General features: G+C 39.8%; 1 protein-coding gene across 5 annotated transcripts in view; it reads right to left on the minus strand.

The window, feature by feature from the left end:
- The window catches only part of FIG4 (FIG4 phosphoinositide 5-phosphatase), a 129307-nt gene extending 107969 nt beyond the window's left edge, over positions 1-21338 (minus strand). For 3 of the 5 annotated variants that reach the window (XM_027088764.1, XM_027088770.1, XM_027088798.1), the window contains exon 1: positions 21100-21338. In XM_027088764.1, the coding sequence (XP_026944565.1) occupies positions 21100-21165 (66 nt within the window). In that variant the 5' untranslated portion in view covers positions 21166-21338. The remainder of the gene's footprint in view (positions 1-21099) is intronic. The other 2 variants (XM_027088788.1, XM_027088780.1) reach the window with 2 other exon arrangements.
- Between the last annotated feature and the right edge of the window lie 2110 nt (positions 21339-23448).

Genomic DNA, 23448 nt, shown 5'->3' on the forward strand with positions numbered 1-23448 from the left:
CTGGGTAAATGTTAAGTGAAAGAACAGCCACTCACCACGGACTAATCATTTGATCTGCTGGGTAACTTTCTACAACATTTACACTAACCCACCTTGTTTGGTTCCCTACACAGAAACACAGCCCTTTTAAATCAACCACTCAGTAAAAGGAGGCACATCACAGCTTTAAGAGAGGTAAAACCCCTGAGTGATATTCCTAGAATTTCAATAGATCCTAGGGAATCTAAAGATGAACTGTAGTAGGACTATGATTTGGCAGTTTGTAATAAAAAGACAGATATAATTCCTGGGATGCGAGTGGGCAAATGCACTACTGGCCTTTGGAGCACACACAGGAGGGCAGATCTACACCCCTCTTATCCAGACACTTGCATGAAGTCTACTCCACGAAGCAGAGGGGCCAAGGCAAAAATCCAAAGAATTCAGAGGCAGATCAGAGTGGAGAGAAAGAAACGGAAAGCAGTGCAACTATCCACATTCTCTATTTATTTTTTTAAGGAGAAAAAAACAGTTTATTATCACATGCATCGAGCCTACATATGGGAGAACTCAGCAATGAGTAACTCAAAGGGGTGGTCTGAACTTGAGCTTATATATAGCATCTTGACAAGGGACCTCTGGGACAACATTAAACGCACCACATTCTCTATTAAAGTGGTCTAAGAATCTTGAAAATGTTTTGTGCCGAGAGGAGCGACCTCTTGTGGATCCAGTGAAGTGAGAAAGAAAACCAGAGCTCTCAGCTGTGCACAGAATCACTCTCCTGCACTGCCCTCTGGTGGGCGGTTCACCATCGACCGTCACATCAAATTTTTAAGAAGTAACTTTTCCAGAAAGGCCTTATTTCTACTTGGTTTTATTTCCATCTTGTTAAATAAATCAGCTCTATAATTATGTATATACTTAAGCTTTATTATATTTAATATTATGCTTCAAAATGAATTTCAGCATTTTGGGGCTTAAAAATTGCCCTGAAATATCTTTTCCTTAAATTCTTCTCCACTGCTGATTTTTTCTAATTTTTTTATTTTGAAGATTTTCAAACCCACAGTAAAATGAACAGAATAGTACAATGAAAACCCGTATACCACTCACCTAGATTCACCAATTGTTAATGTTTTGCTACATTTGTTTTCTCCCTCCTTCCTTCTTGAGATAAGCATTTTTCCCTTTTGAACCACGTGAAAAACCAGTTGCAGGTATCGTAATACACCATCCTTAAAAACCTCAACTTAGGGGCTTCCCTGGTGGTGCAGTGGTTGAGAGTCTGCCTGCCAATGCAGGGGACACGGGTTCGAGCCCTGGTCTGGGAGGATCCCACGTGCCGCGGAGCAACTGGGCCCGTGAGCCACAACTACTGAGCCTGCACTCTAGAGCCCGCGAGCCACAACTACTGAGCCCGCGCTCTAGAGCTTGTGAGCCACAACTACTGAGCCTGTGCGTCTGGAGCCTGTGCTCCGCAACGAGAGGCCGCGACAGTGAGGGGCCCATGCACCGTGATGAAGAGTGGCCCCTGCTCGCCGCAACTGGAGAAAGCCCTCGTGCAGAAATGAAGATCCAACACAGCCAAAAATAATAAATTAATTAATTAATTTTTTAAAAAAAGCTCACGCAGCCACAGATAAAATAAAAATAAATTTTAAAAAACCCAAAAAAACCTCAACTTGTATTTCCTAAAAACAAGGACATACTCCCACATAATCATAATACCACTGATACAATATTACCTATATACAATCCACCAAATTTCCCCAAATAGCTGGCTTAAAAAACAAAACGGAATTCAATCAAGGATCCTGCATTGCATCTGGTTACCAGGTCTTTTTTATTTATTTTATTTTTGGCTGCGTTGGGTCTTTGTTGCTGCACGTGGGCTTTCTCTAGTTGCTGCGAGCGGGGTCTACTCTTCGTTGTGGTGCGTGGGCTTCTCATTGCGGTGGCTTCTCTTGCTGCGGAGCACAGGCTCTAGGCACACGGGCTTCAGTAGTTGTGGCTTGCAGGCTCAGTAGTTGTGGCTTGCAGGCTCTAGAGTGCAGGCTCAGTAGCTGTGGCACATGGGCTTAGTTGCTCCATGGCATGTGGGATCTTCCCAGACCAGGGCTCGAACCCGTGTCCCCTGTATCAGCAGGTGGATTCTTAACCACTGTGCCACCAGGGAAGTCCCAGGTCTTTTATTAAAAATGTCTTTTAAACTAGAACAGTCCCTCTGCCTTTACTTTCAAAGACTGTCTTTCAGAACATTTTTAAAAGTTCACATTTTTAACACCAATTTTCCTGGTTCCCTATTGACATCATTCACTTGGTCATTTACCAGTGAATGTCTCATGCGCCAGGCACTGGGCTAGACACCTAAGGGCAAAGATAAATTGAAGATAGATTCTGGGCATAGAACTTGCTAATGGATTAAATTGGAAAAGAAGGAGTAATCAATCCAATTACTTTTGCTTGATGAGCAACTAGCTACATGGTGGTGCCACTTACGGATGTAGGCTTGACTGGAGAAGCAGCAGGTTTGAAGGAAAAACAAGATTTCTGTTTACAACATTCCCAAAGGGATCAAGTGGGAACTGAGTCTGCAGCTCAGAGGAGAGATCTCAGAGGGTGTCATCAGCACATAAATGGCATTTAAAGTGAAGTCATGGGACTGGATTAACCTTCTTGGGAGAGTAAAGATAGAGACAGAGCCAAAAAAAACCCTCACAAAAAACAAAACAAAAAAACCCCTAGCCTGAGGCAATCTAAATAAAATTATTTAGAAGCTGAATATGGAGAAGGAACCTGCTGGGAAGACTGAGAGGAAGGGCAGCTGGAGTCATCAAAGCAAAGGGAGATGATTTGGAAAAGAAGGGGGCGGTCACTGCCACATCAAATGATGCTGAGAGGTCAAGAAAGATGAGGACAGAGAAGTGTCCAGGGGGTCTGACAATAAGAGCTTGTGAGTGGCTGTTCCAGGGGCAAGGGGCAGTCTCCGTGAAGTGGGGGCAAAATCCACAGCAGAGCTGGGTGGAGAGCAAATGGGTAGCCTTCTGGGTAAAGACAGAGGAGTGAACACCTCTGTTCCTCCCAGAAGCCTTGCGAAAATCATAATAAAGTTTTTTATGGTCATTTGTTTTAGACATAAGCCCCAAGGGCAAAAGAAAGAATGAAGTAGCAGCAAAAAAAATCATTTGAAACTGAAAAGCATGCCCAAGAGAGCTGTGGGAAGTCAAGAAGCAATCTAATTTATACTACAGAATCTCCAAAGGCACGGAAATCTGTGGCATCTTTTATCTCTGGAGGTAGGAGTGTAAAATTTCAGAAAACTGAAGGTAAAAAGGAGCTAGCACAGCTTCTAAAGAGGGAAAAAAAGGCTTCAAACTAAAAATCAAGAATAGTGAAACACTGGGACTTCCCTGGTGGTTCAGTGGTTAAGAATCCGCCTGCCAATGTAGGAGACATGGGTTCGAGCCCTGGTCCAGGAAGATCCCACATGCCGTGGAGCAAATAAGCCTGTGCGCCACAACTACTGAGCCTGCGAGGCACAACTGCTGAGCCCACGTGCCACACTACTGAAGCCCGCATGCCTAGAGCCCATGCTCTGCAACAAGAGAAGCCACTGCAATAAGCCTGTGCACTGCAACGAAGAGTAGCCCCCGCTTGCCGCAACTAGAGAAAGCCCACACACAGCAACAAAGACCCAACATGGCCATAAATAAATAAATGAATGAATGAACACTAGAAAGTCTCCACAGCAACACTGAAGGTGGAAGACAGGGACATAATGCCTTCAAATTTTTAAGGGAAAATTAATTTCAATCTTTAATTCAACATTAAACCTATCAATCAAACCTGAGGGTAGGATAAGGACATTTTCAGAAATGTATGGGCTCAAAAAACTTCCTGTCCATGAACCCTTTTGAAACAGGAGGGAAGGGGGTAGGGCACAATCTTTAAAAGAATGACATAGCTCGAGGACATGACATAAACTGATTAGAACCAAATAGGTCCAGAATGGCAGATGTCAACTTCCACTAGACTTGAGCCTCAGTATACATTGCATTGCATACATGTGCATTGTAACACATCAGCAAGCTAAATGACACACCAAGCACCATGACAGTTCCAAGACCGACCATAAAGGTCAAAAACTGGGTGGTGGCCCAATTCCTGGAAATGCCCTCCCCTTCCCCAAAATAGCTGAAACACTCCTCCCACTCATTAGCCTAAGAAATTATCCACCCCTAAACTGACAACCCTGTACCCTGGTGCCTCTCTTGCCTTCTGAGATGGCCCACACTCTGTCTGTGGAGTGTGTTTCTCTCTAAATAAATCCACTTCTTACCTATCAATCTGTCTCTCCCTGAATTCTTTCTGCGATGAGACATCAAGAACCTGAGCTTCATTAAGACCTGAGACCAGGGTGTAATCTCAGTTAAAAGACTGTGGGTTCAAGTCCCAACCTGGGTTTTGGCTGGATTCGAGTCCCAGCCTCTGGGTTGAAGTCCCAATCTGAGTCACACAAGTTTCACTTTCTCATGAAGCAACTGAAGGAGGTGCTCCACCAAAATGAGGGCATAAATCAAGAAAGAAAAAAATACAGGCTCTGGAAAAGTCAGGAGATCATCACAAGAGAGGTTGCTGAATGATGGTCAAGGGAGATCCAGGATGGCGGCTGTGCTGGAGGCCTTGGGAGCAACCAGTCCAGATTTGAGCCACTGCTTCAAGAAGATGAAGCCAGTAAGAATACCTAACATATGTGAATGTGCTGAGAAGAGACTTACATATCTAGAAAGTTGGGGTTAAATTCATTGTAAATTCTTAGTAATAACTAGAGATTGTAGGAAGAAGGAAAGGTCATCTCAAGTACTGGCAGTCTGAAATTCAAATGGTGAAGGTGAAAAAGGAGGTAAATAAAATGCCCAAAAGTAACCGGGAAGGAAAAGGGAGCAGTAATTGGAGTGTACAAGACTTCCATAAATCAGGCACACATCAGCTAGACTGCCTGAATGCACGCATAGACGCGGATGAGATGAATCGACTCCGTGGGGGAGAACATCTGTGTATGTTAGATTTGTTGGGGGGTGGCGGTTTGGCAAGAACTGGGGTGGAAAATTAGGATACCAAAAAAAGCTACCTTAAAATGCCTATTAAGATAGAAGATGATCTGAGCTGGCTCTCTTCTGAAAGTTAAAATTTCGATATGTAGCTTTAACAGTGGTGACTTGGTTTAAAGATGAATGTCTTTCTAAAATATATACCTGAACTCCAAATGGAATACAATTGGTAATCCACTTAACAGGAAATTCGGTATCTACTAACATTATCATCTCCTTTGATAATGACAGGCTAATTAATCACTCACTTTTCAGCTGAGGGAAGAAAAATCAGCCTCCTTGAAAGAGGAGACATTTTAGGTTGTCTGACAGCTTCAATTAATACTAAACTTCACTTGAACTTTCAGAATAAAGGTATTATTTTTAAAGATCATCACGAAGTTACTTCTCACAATCTTTAACAATCTTGCAGGCCTGCCACCTCTGATTCCTGCAATCCCACAACGGGTAACACAGTCCAGAAAGGGAAAGGAGCCTCTGATAGAGAGGGATGTCGCCAAGCTCACTCTTCATAGCTTCAGGGCTTTACTGATGGGCAAGTGTCAAATCACCTCTAGAAACAAGTGGAAACTTTGTCACCTCCAATCACATCTTCTAAATCTGCTATCATCACTTTGATTCTCTCTCCAGTTTATATCATTTGGTTCCCAGTTCCACAGTCCCTTAGTGAACCACATCCTATGCTGTCCTCTCCTATCCCCTAATTCCCAAATCAAGACTAATAATCAAGGGCTAATTAAATAAGCTACATTCCTCATGAAGTGGTTCTTACTTATTTTATTCTGTTTCATGTGATGGGGTGGGGAGGAGGGAGGAGCTTCCTTAAATCTTTTTAGAAACAGGCAGGAATTAAATAAACACAAAGATACAAACATACACACTAACAATTCTGAGCTAGCAAAAGTAAAAATTATCTTAACAACTTCACTCCCACAAAACACATGCAGACACAAAAATCTGCCACAATTCCGTTCAGCTACCAATTTTAAAGTTAACTGCTTTGTGTTCATTTCTTTGTTATGAAATGGTCACTTATTGCAATGGTAAGACCCCTAGGGCATCATGTATTAAAGGCTAGAAACTGGAAATCATCTAAGGTAAACTGCAGTTTTTTTCCAGGATAACTTCAGATTGCTAATCACCTGTGGGCAACTCCTAGTTGCACTGGGATGTATGAGCATCAGGGCAGGATCTGGCCTTAGTTTATCTGTAGGCCTGGGTCACATGAGCCAAAGGACAAGATGAAGGTGCTGAGTGACAGAACAGGTAAAGCTTTGGAGGAAGGAGAACCTTCCCAAGACCAGAACTGTATTTCCTGCACGCTATCTAGCAACCCATCTCCCTTTCCTCTCCAAACAGTCCTCAAAATCCACCTCTAAACACAAGGTGACAATGCCAACATGAACCTCACCTCGGGGCAATTCTACCGACTTTCCCTTCTAAATGAAGGCTCAGTATAAGAGGCACCCTATCTTGCTCACTGTCTCTTTTGTTCCTCAATGTGTCCCCTAACTCCTTCACAACCAATTAATACCCCCCCCATCAACCAAAACAAGAATGCCCATTTCTTTCATACACGTGTCGACAATGACTTTGGTCAATCTTTCCAATCTTTGCCATTCTGACAAGTGAAAAATGGGAATCTATTTTCACATTATTACTTTAATTATTAGCAAGTTGAACATCATTTCATATTCATACTTTTTCGGCAAATCACCTATTCAGGTCCTTGTCCTTTTTGTCAGGTGTTTCATTTTTCAGTTTTATAAAAAAAAAATTTGTATATAAGAATATACTGCTTTATCTATTGTTCAGGCTACTAATACTTTTTCCACAGTCTTTTGACTATTTTTCTACTTAGATTTATAGTTTTAAATGCTTTATATTAGAAAAGAAAAAAATTAAGTCAATGATCTAAATTTGTACCGTATGAAGCTAAAAAAAATGAACTGATCAACCCAAAATCTATAAGAGGAAGAGGCTTATCTATAAGCCTAAGAGCAAAAATTGATTAAACAGAAAACAAACAACAGAGAAAATTAACCAAGTCAAAAGTTGGTTCTTTCAAAAGAGTAATAAAATTGATAAATGCCTAGCAAGGTGGATCCAAAAAAATGATAAAGAACACAAAACACCAATGTCAGGAATGAAAGGAGCTTCGCTATAAATCCTATAGAGATCAAAAGGTTAATAAGGAAACATTATGAACAACTTGATGCCAGTAAATTCAACAACTAAGATGAAATGGAAAATTTTACTGAAAAACACAACTTATCAGGAGTGATTCAAGACCCACTGAAACTCTGCATAGCTCTATACCTACTATAAAAAATGATTATCAAAATTTGCCCAACAAAGCAACTTCAAGTCCAAATGCTTTCAGTAGTAAATTCTAGCAAACTTATAAAAAATCGAACAGGAAGGGGATCAAGATGGCAGAATAGGAGGATGCAGAGCTCACCTCTCCCCATGAACACACCAAAAATATATCTACATGTGGAACAATTCTCACTGAAAGCAAACTGGAGACTGGCAGAAAGACTCATACAGCCAAGACTCTAAGAGCGAGCACATGGTGTCAAGTAGGAAGGGAAGAGAAGCAATCAGTTTGGGACCTGGGCCCCTGAGAGGGGACACAGAAGAGGAGGGGGGTTACATGGGCTTGGAGATATCCTCCCCAGGGGGTGAGTAGTTCGAACCACATATTGGGCACCCCAGCCCTGGGGTCAGACACCAGGAAGACAAGTCCTCTTAACTGGTTTGAAAACCAGTGGGACTGACAGCAGGGCTGTAAAAACCTAGACTTCACTTGTGAAGAGCACACACATGCTCACTTACTCCTGAAACAAGGCAGAGGAAGCAGATTGAAACTGACCAGGATTCTGGCCAGCTTCCCATGACCATGCGCCGGCCTGAGATAAGCACTGGCGCCAGACTCTCTTGCTCTATGGAACACTAGGGTAAAGCTTGCTGCAACTGAGGAGAGTGTGCAACTCTGGGGGATATCACCAGCTTGGACCAGCAGGACATCTGAATGGGGCAAGGGCAGCCATTCCTGGTGCTCAGGGAGGCAAAAGATTGGAAGCAATATGGAACTCTGACTGGTGTGCTGAGACTGCCCTAGTGCACCCTGGCCTACAGCAGGCACCACTCTGGCCCCTCTTCTCCAGCACTGCTCCCCTCTGCGGTGAAGGTGCCAAAGCGGGGAGGGGGGAGAGCACACACTTAGAGGCAACAGAACCAGCTCAGACCTGACCCTCCAGCAACTTGGGATCTGACCCCGCCGATAGGGTGGTGTAGGCCAATGAGCAGAGAGAAGCCCTGGTTCACACTTGGCTATGGTTCCAACCCCTCCATCCCCAGGCCCACCTCTTACCAAGGTGATAGCTACCAGCACACCACGGGGGAAGACATGACTCATGCTCACAACAGATCTAGCTCTCCCACCAAAGCCACTGGGTACATGCAGACTGTAAAGGGACACTCCCACAAAAGGACACCATTCAATACCAGGCTAGGTAACTATTTCACCTAATTTCACAGGGCAGAGAAAGTTAAGTGAAATGAGAAGACAGAGGAATTTCTTTCAAATAAAAAAATGAGGAAAAAAACACAAAAAATAACTAAAGAAACACAGGTAAGTAATTTACCAGACAAAGAGTTCAAACCATTAGTAATAAGAATGCTAACTGAACTAGGGAAAAGAACAGATGAACAAACTGAGAATTTTAACAAGGAACTAAATATAAAAAGAGAACCAGTCAGAACAAAAGAATACGATAACTGAAAAACACTAAAAGGAATTAACAGCAGACTAGATGATGCAGAAGGATGCATAAATGATCTGGAATACAGTATAATGCAAATCACCCAATCTAGGAAGTAAAAAAGAAAAAGCAAATTTAAAAAATGAAAACAGTTTAAGGAACCTCTGAAACAACATCAAGTGTACAAATATTCACATTATAGAGGTGCCAGAGGAAAAGAGAGAAAGGGGTCAAAAATGTATTTGAGGGACTTCCCTGGTGGTCCAGTGGTAAAGAATCCACTTTACAATGCAGGGGACACGGGTTTGATCCCTGGTCAGGGAACTAAGATCCCACATGTGGCGGGGCACTAAGCCCACGCACAACTACTGAGCTGGCACGCCTCAACTAGAGAGGCTGCGTGCCACAAACTACAGAGCCCATGTGCTCTGGAACCTGTACACCACAACTACAGAGCTGACACACCCTGGAGCCTGCGTGTCACAACTAGAGAAGAGAAAACCCATATGCCACAACTAGAGAGAAGCCCATGTGCTGCAAAGAGCCCGCATGCCACAATGAAAGATCCGACATGCCTCAACAAAGATCCCACATGCTGCAACTAAGACCCAATGCAGCTAAAAATAAATTTTAAAAAATAAATAATAAATAAATCTTTTTTTAAAAATGTATTTGATGAAATTGACTGAAAATTTCTTGAACTTGAAGAAGAAACAGATATACAGGCACAGGAATCACAGAGTCCCCAAAAAGATGAAGCCAAAGAGACCCACACCAAGACATATCATAATTAAAATGGAAAAAGTTAAAGAAAACAGAATCCTAAAGGTAGCAAGAGAAAAACAAGGAGTCACACACAAAGGAAATCTGACATGATTATCAGCTGATTTTCCTGCATAAACTTTGCAGGCCACAGGGAGTTGCATTATATATTTAAAATGCTGAAAAGGAAAAACCTGTAACTGAGGATACTCTACCCAGCAAGATTATCATCCAGAATTGAAGGAGAGATAAAGAACTTCTTAGGCAAGCAAAAACTAAAACAGTTCATCAATACTAAACGCACCCTAAATAAAAATGTTAAAGGGTCTTCTCTAAGTGGAAAAGAAAAGGCTACAAGTAAGAATCTATAAGAAAGGAAAAAATCACAATAGGAAAGAAATATACAGTAAAGACTGTGGATCAATCACTTAAATAAGCTAGTATAAAGATTAAAAGACAAAAAAAATTGTGAAATCAACTATAACTACAACAGTTAAGGGATAAATATGAAGATATAAAAACATGACATCAAAACACAAAACGTGGGGAGGAGAGTAAAAAAATATAGACCTTTAGAATGTGTTTGAACTTAAATGACTACCAGTTTAAAACAAGTAGATATAGTCAATATGTCAACACATATGAACCGCATGGTAACCACAAATCAAAATCCTACAATAGATACACAAAAAGGATCAAGAAACACAAGCATACCACTAAAGAAATTATCAAACCACAAGGGAAGTAACTAAAAGAAAAAAAGAAGAGAGAAGAACTACAAAAACAACCAGAAACGAGTAACAAAATGGCAGTAAGTACAAACCTATCAATAATCACTTTAAATGTCAATGGACTGTACTTCTCTGGTGGCGCAGTGGTTAAGAATCCGCCTGCCAAAGCAGGGGACCCGGGTTCGAGACCTGGTCTGGGAAGATCCCACATGCCGCGGAGCAACTAAGCCCAAGCGCCACAGCTACCGAGCCGGCGCTCTAAAGCCTGCGAGCCACAACTACTGAGCCTGTGTGCCACAACTACTGAAGCCTGTGCACCTAGAGCCTGTGCTCCACAACAAGAGAAGCCACCTCAATGAGAAGCCCATACACTGCGATGAAGAGTAGCCCCCATTCACCGCAACTAGAGAAAGCCCGTGCGCAGCAACAAAGACCCAACACAACCAAAAATTAAAAAAAAAAAAAAAAGTCAGTGGACTAAATGCTCCAATCAAAAGACACAGGGTGCCTGATCAGATTAAAAAGCAAGACCCATCCATATGAGGCCCACAAGAGACTCACTTCAGAGCTATTGAAAACGAACAGCTGGAAAAATATTTCATGCAAATGAAAATAAGAAAGGTAGGGTAGTAATACTCATATCAGACAAAATAGACTTTGAAACAGTCTATAACAAAAGACAAAAGAAGGGCATTATATAACGATAAAGGGATCAACACAAGGGAGGATATAACATTCATTAACATATATTCACCTAATATAGGAGCACTTAAATATATAAAGCAAATATTAACAGACATAAAAGGAGAAATTGACAATAATACACTAGTTGTAGGGGTCTTTAACACACCACTTACATCAATGGACAGATCATCCAGACAAAAAAATCAATAAGGAAACAGTAGTCTTAAATGACACATTAGACCATTTGAAATTAATAGATATCTACAGGAATTTTCATACAAAACTAGCAAAATACAGTCTTTTCAAGTGCACATGGAACATTCTCCAGGACAGACCACATTCTAGGCCACAAATCAAGTCTCAACAAATTTAAGTGGACAAAAATTATATCAAGCATTTTTTCCAGACACAAGAGTAGGAAAGTAGAAATGACGTACATAAAGAAAAACGGGAAAAACATAAACATGTGGAGACTAAACAACCTGCTACTAAAAAACCAATGAGTCAATGAAGAAATCAAAGAGGAAATCAGAAAGTACCCCGATACAAATGAAAATAAAAACACAACTTTCCAAGATCTACAGCATGCAGCAAAAGCAGTCCTAAGAGGGAAGTTTACAGCAATACAGGTCTACCTAAGAAACAAGAAAAATCTCAAATAAACAACCTAACTTACCATCTAAAGGAATAAGGGGAAAAAGAACAAAGCTCAAAGTCAGCAGAAGGAAAGAAATAATAAAGATCAGAGATGAAATAGAGACAAAGGAAAAAAAGAAGATCAATGAAAACAAGAGCTGTTTCTTTGAAAAGATAAACAGAATTGATAAGCCTTCAGCCAGGCTCATCAAGAAAAAAAAACCAACACAGGACCCAAACAAACAAAATTAGAAATGAAAGATGAGAAATAACAACTGATATCACAGAGATACAAAAAATCTTAGGAGAATACTACTACAAACATTTATATATTAACAACTTGGACAGCCTAGAAGAAATGGTTAAATTTCTAAAAATGTACACTCTTCCAAGACTGAATCAGGAATAAATAGGCAATCTGAAAAGACAGATCACAGTAGTGAAAATGAATTTGTAATAAAAGAAAAACCTCCAAGGAGACAAAAGTCCAGGGCTGGATGGCTTTACAAGGGAATTCTACCAAATATATAAAGAGCTAATACCTAGCATTCTCAAATGATTCAAAAAATTTAAGAGAACAGAATACTCCCAAATTCATTCTATGATACTGAAATCAGACAACAACACTACAAGAAAAAAAGAAAAGAAAAGATTACAGGCTAATGTGTCTGATGAATATAGATGCAAAAATCCTCAACAAAATACCAAATTCAACAATACATAAAGAGGATCAGACACATGATCAGGTGAAATTTATTCCAGGGATGCAAGGTGGTTCAATATCCATAAATCAATGTGATACATCACATTAACAAAACAAAAGGATAAAAATCACCTGATCATCTCAATAGATGCAAAAAAAGCACCTGACAAAATTCAACACCTTTTCATGGTAATAACTCTAATCAAAGTTCATATAGATGGAACATATCTCAACATAGGAAAGCAATTTACGACAAACCCACAGCTAACATCATACTCACAGTGAAAAGCTGAAATTTTTCCTCTAAGATCAGGAACAAGACAAAGATGCCCACTCTTGCCACATAGTTTTGGAAGTCCTAGCCACAGCAATTATACAAGAAAAATAAATAAAAGGCATCCAAATTGGAAGGGAGAAAGTAAAACTGTCACTATTTGCAGATGACATGATACTATATATAGAAAACCCTAACATCTCCACCAAAAAACTATTAGAAATAATAAATGAATTCAGTAAAGTTGCAGGACACAAGATTAATACACAGAAATCTGTTACTTTTCTATACACTAATAATTATCTATCAGAAAGAGAAAGCAAGAAAACAACCTCATTTAAATTCACATCAAAAAATAAAATACTTAGGGTTAAATAAACTTAACCGAGGAGGTGAAAGACCTATACTCTCAAAACTATAAATATTGACGAAGGAAATCAAAGATAATACAAAGTAATGGAAAGGTATCTTATATTCATGGACTGGAAGAACTAATATTGTTAAAGTGACCATACTACTGAAAGCAATCTACAGATTTAACGCAATCCTTATCAAAATACCCATGACATTTATCACAGAACTAGAACAAATAATTCTAAAATTTATATGGAACCACAAAAGACCCCAAACTGCCAAAGCAATCATGAGAAAAAAGAACAAAGCTGGAGGTATCAGTTGCCCTAACTTCAGACTATACTACAAAGCTACAATAATCAAAACAGACACATGGATCAATGGAACAGAGAGCCCAGGAATAAACCCATGCACTTACGGTCAATTGATCTATGACAAAGGAGGCAAGAATATAAAATGGAGAAAAGATAGTTTCTTCAATAAGGGGTGCTGGGAAAACTAGACAGCTACATGAAAAAGAATGAAATTAGAACATTTTCTCAAACCACATACAATAATAAACTCAAAATGGATTCTCAACCTATATATAAGACCAGAGACCATAAAACTCCTAGAAGAAAACATAGGCAGCAATATTTTTTTTGGATCTGTATCCTAAGGCAAAGGAAACAAAAGCAAAAATAAACAAATGGAACCTAATTAAACTTAAAAGCTTTTCACAGCAAAGGAAACTATCAATGAAATGAAAAGACAACCTATTGAATAGAAGGAAATATCTGCCAATGGTATGACTGATAAGGGGTTAATATCCAAAATATACAAACAGCTCATACAACTCAATATTAAAAAAACAAACAGCCTGATTAGAAATGGGCAAAAGACCTGAATAGACGTTTTTCCAAAGATTTACAGACAGCCAACAGGCACATGAAAAGATGCCAATCATGAGAGAAATGCAAATCAAAACCACAATGAGATATCATCACCTCATACCTGTAAGAATGGCTATCATCAAAAAGAACACAAATTGGTGAGGATGTGGAGAAAAAGGAACCCTCTTACACTGTTGGTGGGAATGTAAATTGGTGCAGCTACTATGGAAAACAGTTTGGAGGTTCCTCAGAAAACTAAAAATAGAACTACCATATGACCCAGCAATTCCACTCCTGGGTATATATCTGAAGAAAACAAAAACACTAATTTGAAAAGATAATGCACCCCTATGTTCACAGCAGCATTATTTACAATAGCCAAGATACAGAAGCAACCTAAGTGTCCATCAACAAATGAATAAAGATGTGTGGGGGGGGGTGTGTAAAGTGGAATTTACTCAGCCATAAAAAAGAATGAAACTGTGCCATTTGCAACAACATGGATGCACCTGGAGGGTATTATGCTTAGTGAAGTAAGTCAGACAGAGAAAGACAAACACTATATGTTATCACTTATATGTAGAATCTAAAAAATAAGACAAACGAATGAATATAACAAAACAGAAACAGACTCAGATATAGAGAACAGACTAGTGGTTACCAGTGGGGAGAGGAAAGGGGGGAGGGGCGAGATAGTGGTAGGGAATTAAGAAGTACAAACTAGTATATATAAAATAAATAGGCCATAAGGATATATTGTATAGCACAGGGAATATAGCCAATATTTTATAACTTTAAATGGAATATAATCTATAAAAATATAGAATAACTATGTTGTACACCTGAAACTAATAAAACATTGTAAATCGACTATACCAATCTTACACAACCACTTTCAGAAAACTGAAGAAAGGAACACTTCAACTCATTTTATGATGCCAGAGTTACCATGACACCAAAATCAGACAAAGATGTTAAAGAAAATGATAAATCAAAAGCTTGACCATAAAGGTTAAAATCCTTAACAAATTATTAACAAATTATTAGCAAATAGAGTCTAGCAATATATGAAGACAATAACACAACATGACCAAGTGATATATACCAAAAAACAAAACAAACAAAAAAACCCTCAAGGGTTCTTTTTTTTAACATTTGAAAATGAATTAATGTAATCCACCATACTAAGCAAAGAAAGGAAATGCCCTATACAGATGCAGAAAAAACATGTAACAAATTTCAGCATCTATTCATGATTTAAAAAAAAAAGACCTCCTCCTGTTTGGGAAAAGCATCTTAGGAACTTGGAAACAAGCATTTTTTAGAAGACTGCTACTCTAATCTACAGATCCTGGACTTCACCTGCAACATTTCCAGCCTCCAGCTAACCCTGCTCACAATCTGAATCGGCTCTTGCCAATCTATCCTGTTTATCCTGAATTCAGTGGTTTTTGTATACTGACAGACTCCTTGGTTTGTCTCAAGTCTGAAGTCAAGGGGAGATTCTGTCAGCAACCAAGGACCTCTGTTCAGTCCTGAATGGTGGGTTTTTCCTCCAATAGCAGGGCTTGTCCCTATACTTGTGCTCCTAAGTGTATAGTTATATAGTTAACCCCCCACCCCGATTGTCTCTAATTGTTGAATATACTGTGCAGTGTTAAATACATTGCACCCTTAAAGCTGTCTGTTTCTTTACCTTTATTTCAAAAATCTGAACATATGGCCAGCATATACTTGAGCTCATTGTTGGTGAAATTTAAATGTCAACAAAATAGTATACTCATTAAAAAAAAATTTTTAATAAAATAAAATTTAAAAAAACCTCTCAGCAAACTAGTAATGGAAAGAAATCTTCCTCAACCTGATAAAGGGCAGCTATGAAAATCTACAGCTAACATCACACTTAATGGTGAAAGACTGAATACTTTCCCTCCAAGATCAGGAACAAAACAAGAAAATGTCTGCTTTCACCACTTCTATTCAACTTTGTACCAGAAGTCCTAGCCAGGGTCGTAAGACAAGAAAAAAATAAATAAAAAGCATGCAGACTGGGAAGGAAGAAGTGTTCCTCTTCCTAAATGATAGAAATATTCATGTAGAAAATGCTAAGGAAATGACAAAAAAGCTACTAGAATAAGTGAGTGTGATGAGAAAAAACACTATTTTGAGTTGCTGCCTAGGCATTTTACAGTGTTCTACCCTGCTCATACCAACAGTGCGGACATTTAGATAAACACCAAGCTTCGGAGTCCTGCCATAAATTCCTGCTTTGCTTTTCCCAGGGCACCTTTTAAAACAGTCACTTAGAGCTAAGCCCTCAAAAAGTTAGTGACCTCTACCCCAACCACCTTAAACGTACTAGGTGCTTGCTACCCTGCTTTCTATCTCCTGTTTGCTTGTGAACTGAGATGGAGGACTGCCCTTCCCCCGGTTCATTGTGCCTCCCCACACATTTCTGAGATATATAAGTAATAGATTTTGTGACTCTACTTCCTTTGTGTGGATGTATTCGAACTATGCCTTCAATCAAAACAAGCTCATGGTTTCACGTCCCCAAAGTGAGAACTCAGATACTGAGGGAGCTACCTGCCAAACCCCTGTGGATAACTTGTGCCCCCTCATTCAGCAAGTCATAATTTGCATATTCTTAACTCAATACACCAGCTCCAGCTTCTCAACACAGTGAGTTTAGCAAGGTTTCAGGATATAAGATCAATATATAAAAATCAATTTCTATATACTAGCAATGATCAATTGTTAAATCAAATTTAAAATTCCATTTGCAGTAGTGTAAAAGTTCATAAAATACTTAGGAATAGGTTTTTTAAAGACATAAAATTTCTACACTGAAAACTACAACATATTGCTGAGAAAAAGTAAAGACCTATTAAATGGAGAAATACACCATGGATTGAAAGATTCAATATTATCAAGATTCAGTTCTCCCCAAATTTGATCTATAGATTCAATGAGATCCAAATCGCAATCCCAACAGGCTTTTTATTATAAATTGATAAGCTGATTGTAAAATTCATATGGAAATGCATAAGATCTAGAATAGGCAAAACAACTTTGGAAAAAAATAAAGTTGGAAAACTTACACTTCCTGATCTCAACACTGATTATAAAACCATAATAAGCAAGAGAAGGTGGAAATGCCATAAAGAAGAACAAATGGATCAATGGAACAAAATAGAGAGTTTAGGAATCAATTCACATTTCTTCAACTAATTTTTCACAAGAATACCAAAAAATTCAATAAAATAAAGGATAATTTTTTCAACAAATGAGGCTGGAGAATTGATGTATGGAAAAAAGTGAACCTCAATCCCTGTGGTTGCCAGCCTCCAAGAACCCTTAAAGACTCTCATCTCTTGGTATGCATGCCCTTGTATAGTCCCCTACCACAGAACAGGGCTCGTCTGCATGAACAATAGGATATTGCAGAAATGATGGCGTGTGACTTCTGAGGCTAGGTTACAAAAGACATTGCAGCTTTGCCCTTGTTTCTCTTGGATCATTCTTTCTGGACAAATCCAGCTACCACATCATAAGGACACTCAAGGAGTCCTGTGGAAATGTCCATTAGGTGAGGAACTGAAGCCTCTTGTCAACAACCAGCTCAACTGCCAAGCATGTGAGTGAGCCATATTGGAAGTAAATCCTCCAGCCCAGTCTAGAGGACTGTAGCCCACCTGACATCTGCAACTTCATGAGATCCTGAGTAAGAAGCTCTCAACTAAGTCACACTCAGATTCCCAATCTACTGAAACTGTGAAATACGAAATGTTTAAAGCCATTAAGTTTGGAGGTAATTTGTTCCACAATAGATAAGCAATGCAATCCCTGCATCACACCATACACAAAATTAATTTAATATGAAACACACCCCTAAAAGTAAAGTTAAAAGTATAAATCTTTTAGAGGAAACACAGGAAAATATCTTTGTGCTCAGGGAGTAGGCAAAGGTTTCTTAGATAGGACACAGAAAACAATAACTATGAAAGAAAAAAACTGATAAATTATACTTCATTGAAATTAAAAACTTCTGTCCATCAAAAGATTGCTAACACAATGTGTATATATGTATATAAAATTATATATATATACATAAAATCATCACATTGCACACCTTAAATATCTTACAATTTTGTTTGTCAATTATACCTCAATAAAGCTGAAAAAAGATTAATAAAATGTATAGGCAAGCTGCTGACTGAAAGAAAATATTCACAATACATATATCATGAAGGACTTGATTCCATAATATATAAAGAACTCCTACAAATCAATAATAAAAAGGCAAACAGTCTAATTTTTTAAAGTGGGCAAAAGACTTGAACAGACACTTCAAAAAGGAAGATATAAAAATGGCCAATAAGTACATGAAATGATGCTCAACATCACTAGTCATTAGAGGAATGCAAATTAAAACCATAATAAGATGCCATTATACACCGCTAGAATAACTAAAACTAAAAAGACTGACAACATTAAATGCTGTCAGTGATATGGAGCAATGGAGACTTTTATACCTTGCTGATGGGAGTGTGAAATGGTGCAACCACCTAACATCAACCCTATGACCGGCAATTTCATTAAGAGGTATTTACCCAGAGAAGTGAAAACATATGTCTACAAATATAACTGTTCAAGAATGTTCACAGCTGGCTTATTAACAACAGTCTAAATGTGGAAACAGTCTAAGTCAATAGGGAAAACGTATAAACAAACTGTGGAATATGTATACAATGGACAACTATTCAATAATAAGAAGAGGGGCTTCCCTGGTGGCGCAGTGGTTGAGAGTCCACCTGCTGATGCAGGGGACACGGGTTCGTGCCCCAGTCCGGGAAGATCCCACATGCCACGGAGCGACTGGGCCCATGAGCCACAGCCGCTGAGCCTGCGCGTCCGGAGCCTGTGCTCCGCAACGGGAGAGGCCACAACAGTGAGAGGCCCGCGTACCACAAAAAATAAATAAATAAATAAAGAAGAAGAAGAAGAAACAAACTACTGATACACACAACAACATGGATGAACCTCAAAGACATTATGCTGAGCAAAAGCCACTAGACTTGAGTGTGTACTGTACAATTCCATTCATATAAAATTCTTGAACAGGCATATCTAATCTAACATTTTAAAAACAGAATATCAGTTGCCAGGAAGGGAAAGGGGGCAGTTGACTGGATAGGGACACAAGGGAACTTTCCACAGCAACATAAGCGTGTGGTTAACACATGTATACTTCTGTCCGAATTCTATAGCTTAGATTTGTGCATTTTGATTTACATAAATTTTAAAGAAAAAGAACCATATAAAAGAATAAGTTGTGGGTGGGAAGTGGAACAAGTTACAGATAATAGAGGGTGACAGAATGTTGGTAATTTTGGAGCTGGGTGATGGCGAGACGGGAGTTTATTATACCATTCTGTTTACTTTGTATTTGCTTGAAATTTCCATAACAAAGCTAAAAACAGAAAGCCAAAGACATAAACCATAAACCCAATGTTTAGCTGATTCATCTGAAATACAATTACTCTGTCAAATTGCTGTAAAAGTTTCTAATCACTCTCAATTTCTATATGCAATTTGTTGCCATCCAGTTACAAACCATCTATGCCTGGCACCAGCTGCCAGCTCACACTATTCAACAGCACTGTCCTAACCTGTTTTGCCTCATTTTTCTTCTTTACCAAATAATAACAGGAAGAGCAACAACATTTGCCCCTTAGAAGTTTTATGAGGATTAAATAATAAAGTATGTAGAGTGCTTTGACCAGTGCTTGGCATACAACTCTTCCAAAAGCATTAGCTTTTGGTCTCATTAATACAACCTGTTACCATTTTTTTTTAATTCCTAGGATCTATTTAGTTGCCAAGTAACTAGACAGGCAACTAAGAGATATAGAGTTTACTCTCCTCAGAATGGGAGCCACTGAAGGGTTAGCAGAAAAGCCCTATAATATGAATTGTGCTTTAGAAAGAACACTTGCATCTCAGCCAGTCCTCATGAATGTTCAGCTTATTAATGGGCTGAAATTTCTGTATTTTAAATATAGTATGTATATTTCTACCTAGGGATATTTATCAGCACTTGTACAGAAAGCAGAAGGTTTTGTTTCAAAATGATACTTCTGTAGAGCTCTCCTCAGAGGACAACTGAATATATTTGCAAATACAGTATATTAGGTAATTTCATCTGCTGGTCTGGATCTAATCAAATGAAATTGTCACCAAAACTAATTTAGGGTCAACAGTGTTTCTACACTAATGATGACCTGAGGCAGACAAGCTATTAGGACCCTGTTATAACCGAGAAACTGTTAGGATAAGTACCTTCTTATACTCTTCTATCTAGTAGAGACAACCCAAGTTCCACTGACTGTGCCTTATAAGACACTCTATAGCACAAGGAAGAGTATTGTGCAGGTTTCCAGCACATGCAATCTTGTTACCATAAAGTGTAATTTAAACACAGACCCTAATACCACTGTTACCCCAATTTAAAAAAGTATACTTTATTTTCCAACCACACAAATGACAAAGTACGTATTTCTATAAACACCATTCCCTAAATTTTAGGGAACTAGTAACCTAAACATAAAAACGAATCTGCTTATTCTACTAGCAACTATTTTCATGGCAATTTGAAGTAATAAAACAAAATAAAATGTGTTGGAAAAAAGTCAAGTGAAAAGCAAAATAATGTTACCCCAACAAAATCAACTGTCTTTAAACAGAATAAGTTTTTTCCTTTCAAATAAAGAGAACCAAAAATGTCAGCAATAAAAGCGCACGTAATTAACATAAATCACAGCGATGCTATGCCATGGAATAAGAAAACAGACAAGTTACCGATTCACAGGTCAGAAACATTCTCCATACCCCTGCCTGTATTGTAACCAGTGAACTGTAGAACTCTAAGACTTTCTGAAAGTTGCAAAGAATTCAGTAACTCGTATAAAACCTCATTAACAATTACTGAGATACCACAAACACCTGTTGCCAGTGTGTTCCGACCGTGGCTTTTAAGTGGAAATGTTTACGTGCAAAAGCCCTGGGTGCGATAACTGGGCGAAGCCCCCTCGGGCATATTCCCCGCCGCTGGGATTAGGGAACTGGGAAAATGGGGGGGCTGGGGGGGTAAATGCTGCCTCTGCCCCACACCTACTCGGCCGCCATCCTCCCGCCCGCGCTCCACTGCGCAGGGTACTCACAGCTCTAGTCTCGTACAGGACCAGTTTCTGAACCGAGCTGATAATGGGGGCGGCGGCCGCAGGCATGGCCCGAGCTAGTGGGGGCCCCCAAGGCAGGGCCCCAGGCCGCGGCCCAGGTTGTGGCAGCCTCTGTCCTCTACCCCAGGAGACTCGAAGAGAAGACGTCTCAGACCCTGCACCCCAGCTTCAGCCGAGAAAAACGCCGCCTGGTCGACAAATATATAGACGACCAGCTAACACGCTTAAGTGTTTCCGGATCCTACGCTCCACCTCCAGGCAAGCCCAGCCCCAGGCACGGAGGGGGCGGGGCTGGAGGGTGCACCATAGAGAGGTCGTGTAGAGGTTCCCAGAACCTGCGTACTGCCGAGGGAGGAAGCAAAGAGCGCCATCTTTGGTACTGGCAAGAGAAAAAATGAGCGGCGAAAGGAGCTGCTGGTTTAGTCAAATCTCTCGTTTATCTGGTCCTTCTCTTTAGAAAAGTAGATCTTTTGGGACTGGATTGCTTCTTTTGAAGGGGTTCTCCGAGTTGCAGATAGATCCATTTCCAAGTTGGTCTGTTTTTCCCCGCCTACTTCTGCGTTCTTGGAAACCTAACAATGTTCTTTCACTGAGTGTTTTCCCCGCCGCCCTCGCTGTCTTTGTTGTCTATTTTACCCTTAGGAGAGTCAACAAAACCCACATTGTCCAGAGGGTGTGTGGTTCAAGCAATTTTTTTTGAATCATCTAAAGTTGGAAATTACCAACTTTGCCACATACTTGTGCACGAGGTTAACCATCTGTAAATTCTAAAAATGAGCTGCCGAGTGTAATGCAGTGCAGTGTAGCACTGGCTTTGTAGTTCTGCGTTAAAATAAGGTTTCTTAAAAAATAAAAATAAAAAAATAATAAGGTTTCTTCCTTTGGATGTGCGTGAACATAAATAGACAATGCATGTACCCTCTTTGATCATCACTTTCCATTTTTGTGAAAAGGAGTGTATTAATAATTATGAATACAAAATTAGGTACAAAAGTGAATATTGAAAATGAGAAAATAAATCACAGCCCCACCTCCCGAGGCCCCGCCCCCCGAGAGGTTTTGCGCTCTTCTCAGCTCTGGGTTCTCTTGGCAACCGCTCAGCAGATCTCTTGGCAACCGCTCCACAGAGAGTCCCGGGAGGCGGCTACGGCCTGCTGGTGGGGTCCGCTGGGGTCCGCTGCGGCCAGGTAAGTAGGGGTAGGAGTCCACCGCTCGGATGCATTTTGGTGTCGCACGAATGGAATTCCACCTCCTGCGTGGACCCCAGACCAGTTCCTTTTCTTGCAAAACTAAACTTCGGGATCTCCGGAAATTCCGCTTTTTAAACCCACTTCCCTTTTCAAGTATCAATGTCTTCATTTCACAGATACTTACTGAGCACCTACTGTGAGATGTAAGATGTACTCTAGTGACAGCTAACCCAGCCTAGGTAGAAGTGCTAGGTTTCCCAGGAGATGGGCCCCCTGTTAACCGCAGAACCCACTGCTAGAGGATTTTTCAACTGCTATAAGTGTAAGGAAACTTTAAAATTTAAAATCCATAATGTAGCATTAGGAATTATATTGTAAATTCAAAATTGAGAAATTACAAATTTTTTAAATTAACATTTAATTATTTATTATTTTACATTTTCTTTCATAGTTTGGGACCCTTTTTATTAAGAACTAGAGGGGCTTCCCTGGTGGCGCAGTGGTTGAGGGTCTGCCTGCCGATGCAGGGGACGCGGTTTCGTGCCCCGGTCTGGGAAGATCCCACATGCTGCGGACCGCCTGGGCCCGTGAGCCATGGCCGCTGGGCCTGCGCGTCCGGAGCCTGTGCTCCGCAACGGGAGAGACCACAACAGTGAGAGGCCCGCGTACCGCAAAAAAAAAAAAGAATAAAAAAAAGAACTAGAAAGATGGCCATGTCAGTTCTGGCATTTTGCATTGACTTAGATCTTTTAACTGGGAAAAATATTTAGTTCTGTTCCACTTCATAATGGAAACCAACTCTTCTGAACATGAGTTAAGTATTTGCACAATGTTTTTATTTAGGATAACAACTCGAAATAACTGTAGAACTCTGGTTTTCCAATATTTAGTTTTCAATTATTATGTTATAGTATAATTAAGCACTTTCATTCGAACCTGGTCTTAGTTTTGTTCACCCAGGAGTAGATCCTGAGACAAAATTTGAGGACAAATCGTTTACATGGGCAATAATCTAGCGAACAACAGCAGGAAAGGGAAGGAAGCTAATGAAGGGAATATTATCAAGCAAATTTCTCTGTGGGCTGAATTCACTGGGGAATGCTTGGATGTCTGTCCCAGTTATTCCTTGTAAGGGGAAAGG

The sequence above is a fragment of the Aethalodelphis obliquidens genome, unplaced genomic scaffold (genome assembly GCF_003676395.1).
Source record: "Aethalodelphis obliquidens isolate GAN/ISIS:26980383/991018 unplaced genomic scaffold, ASM367639v1 scaffold3, whole genome shotgun sequence".
NCBI lineage: Eukaryota > Metazoa > Chordata > Mammalia > Artiodactyla > Delphinidae > Aethalodelphis > Aethalodelphis obliquidens.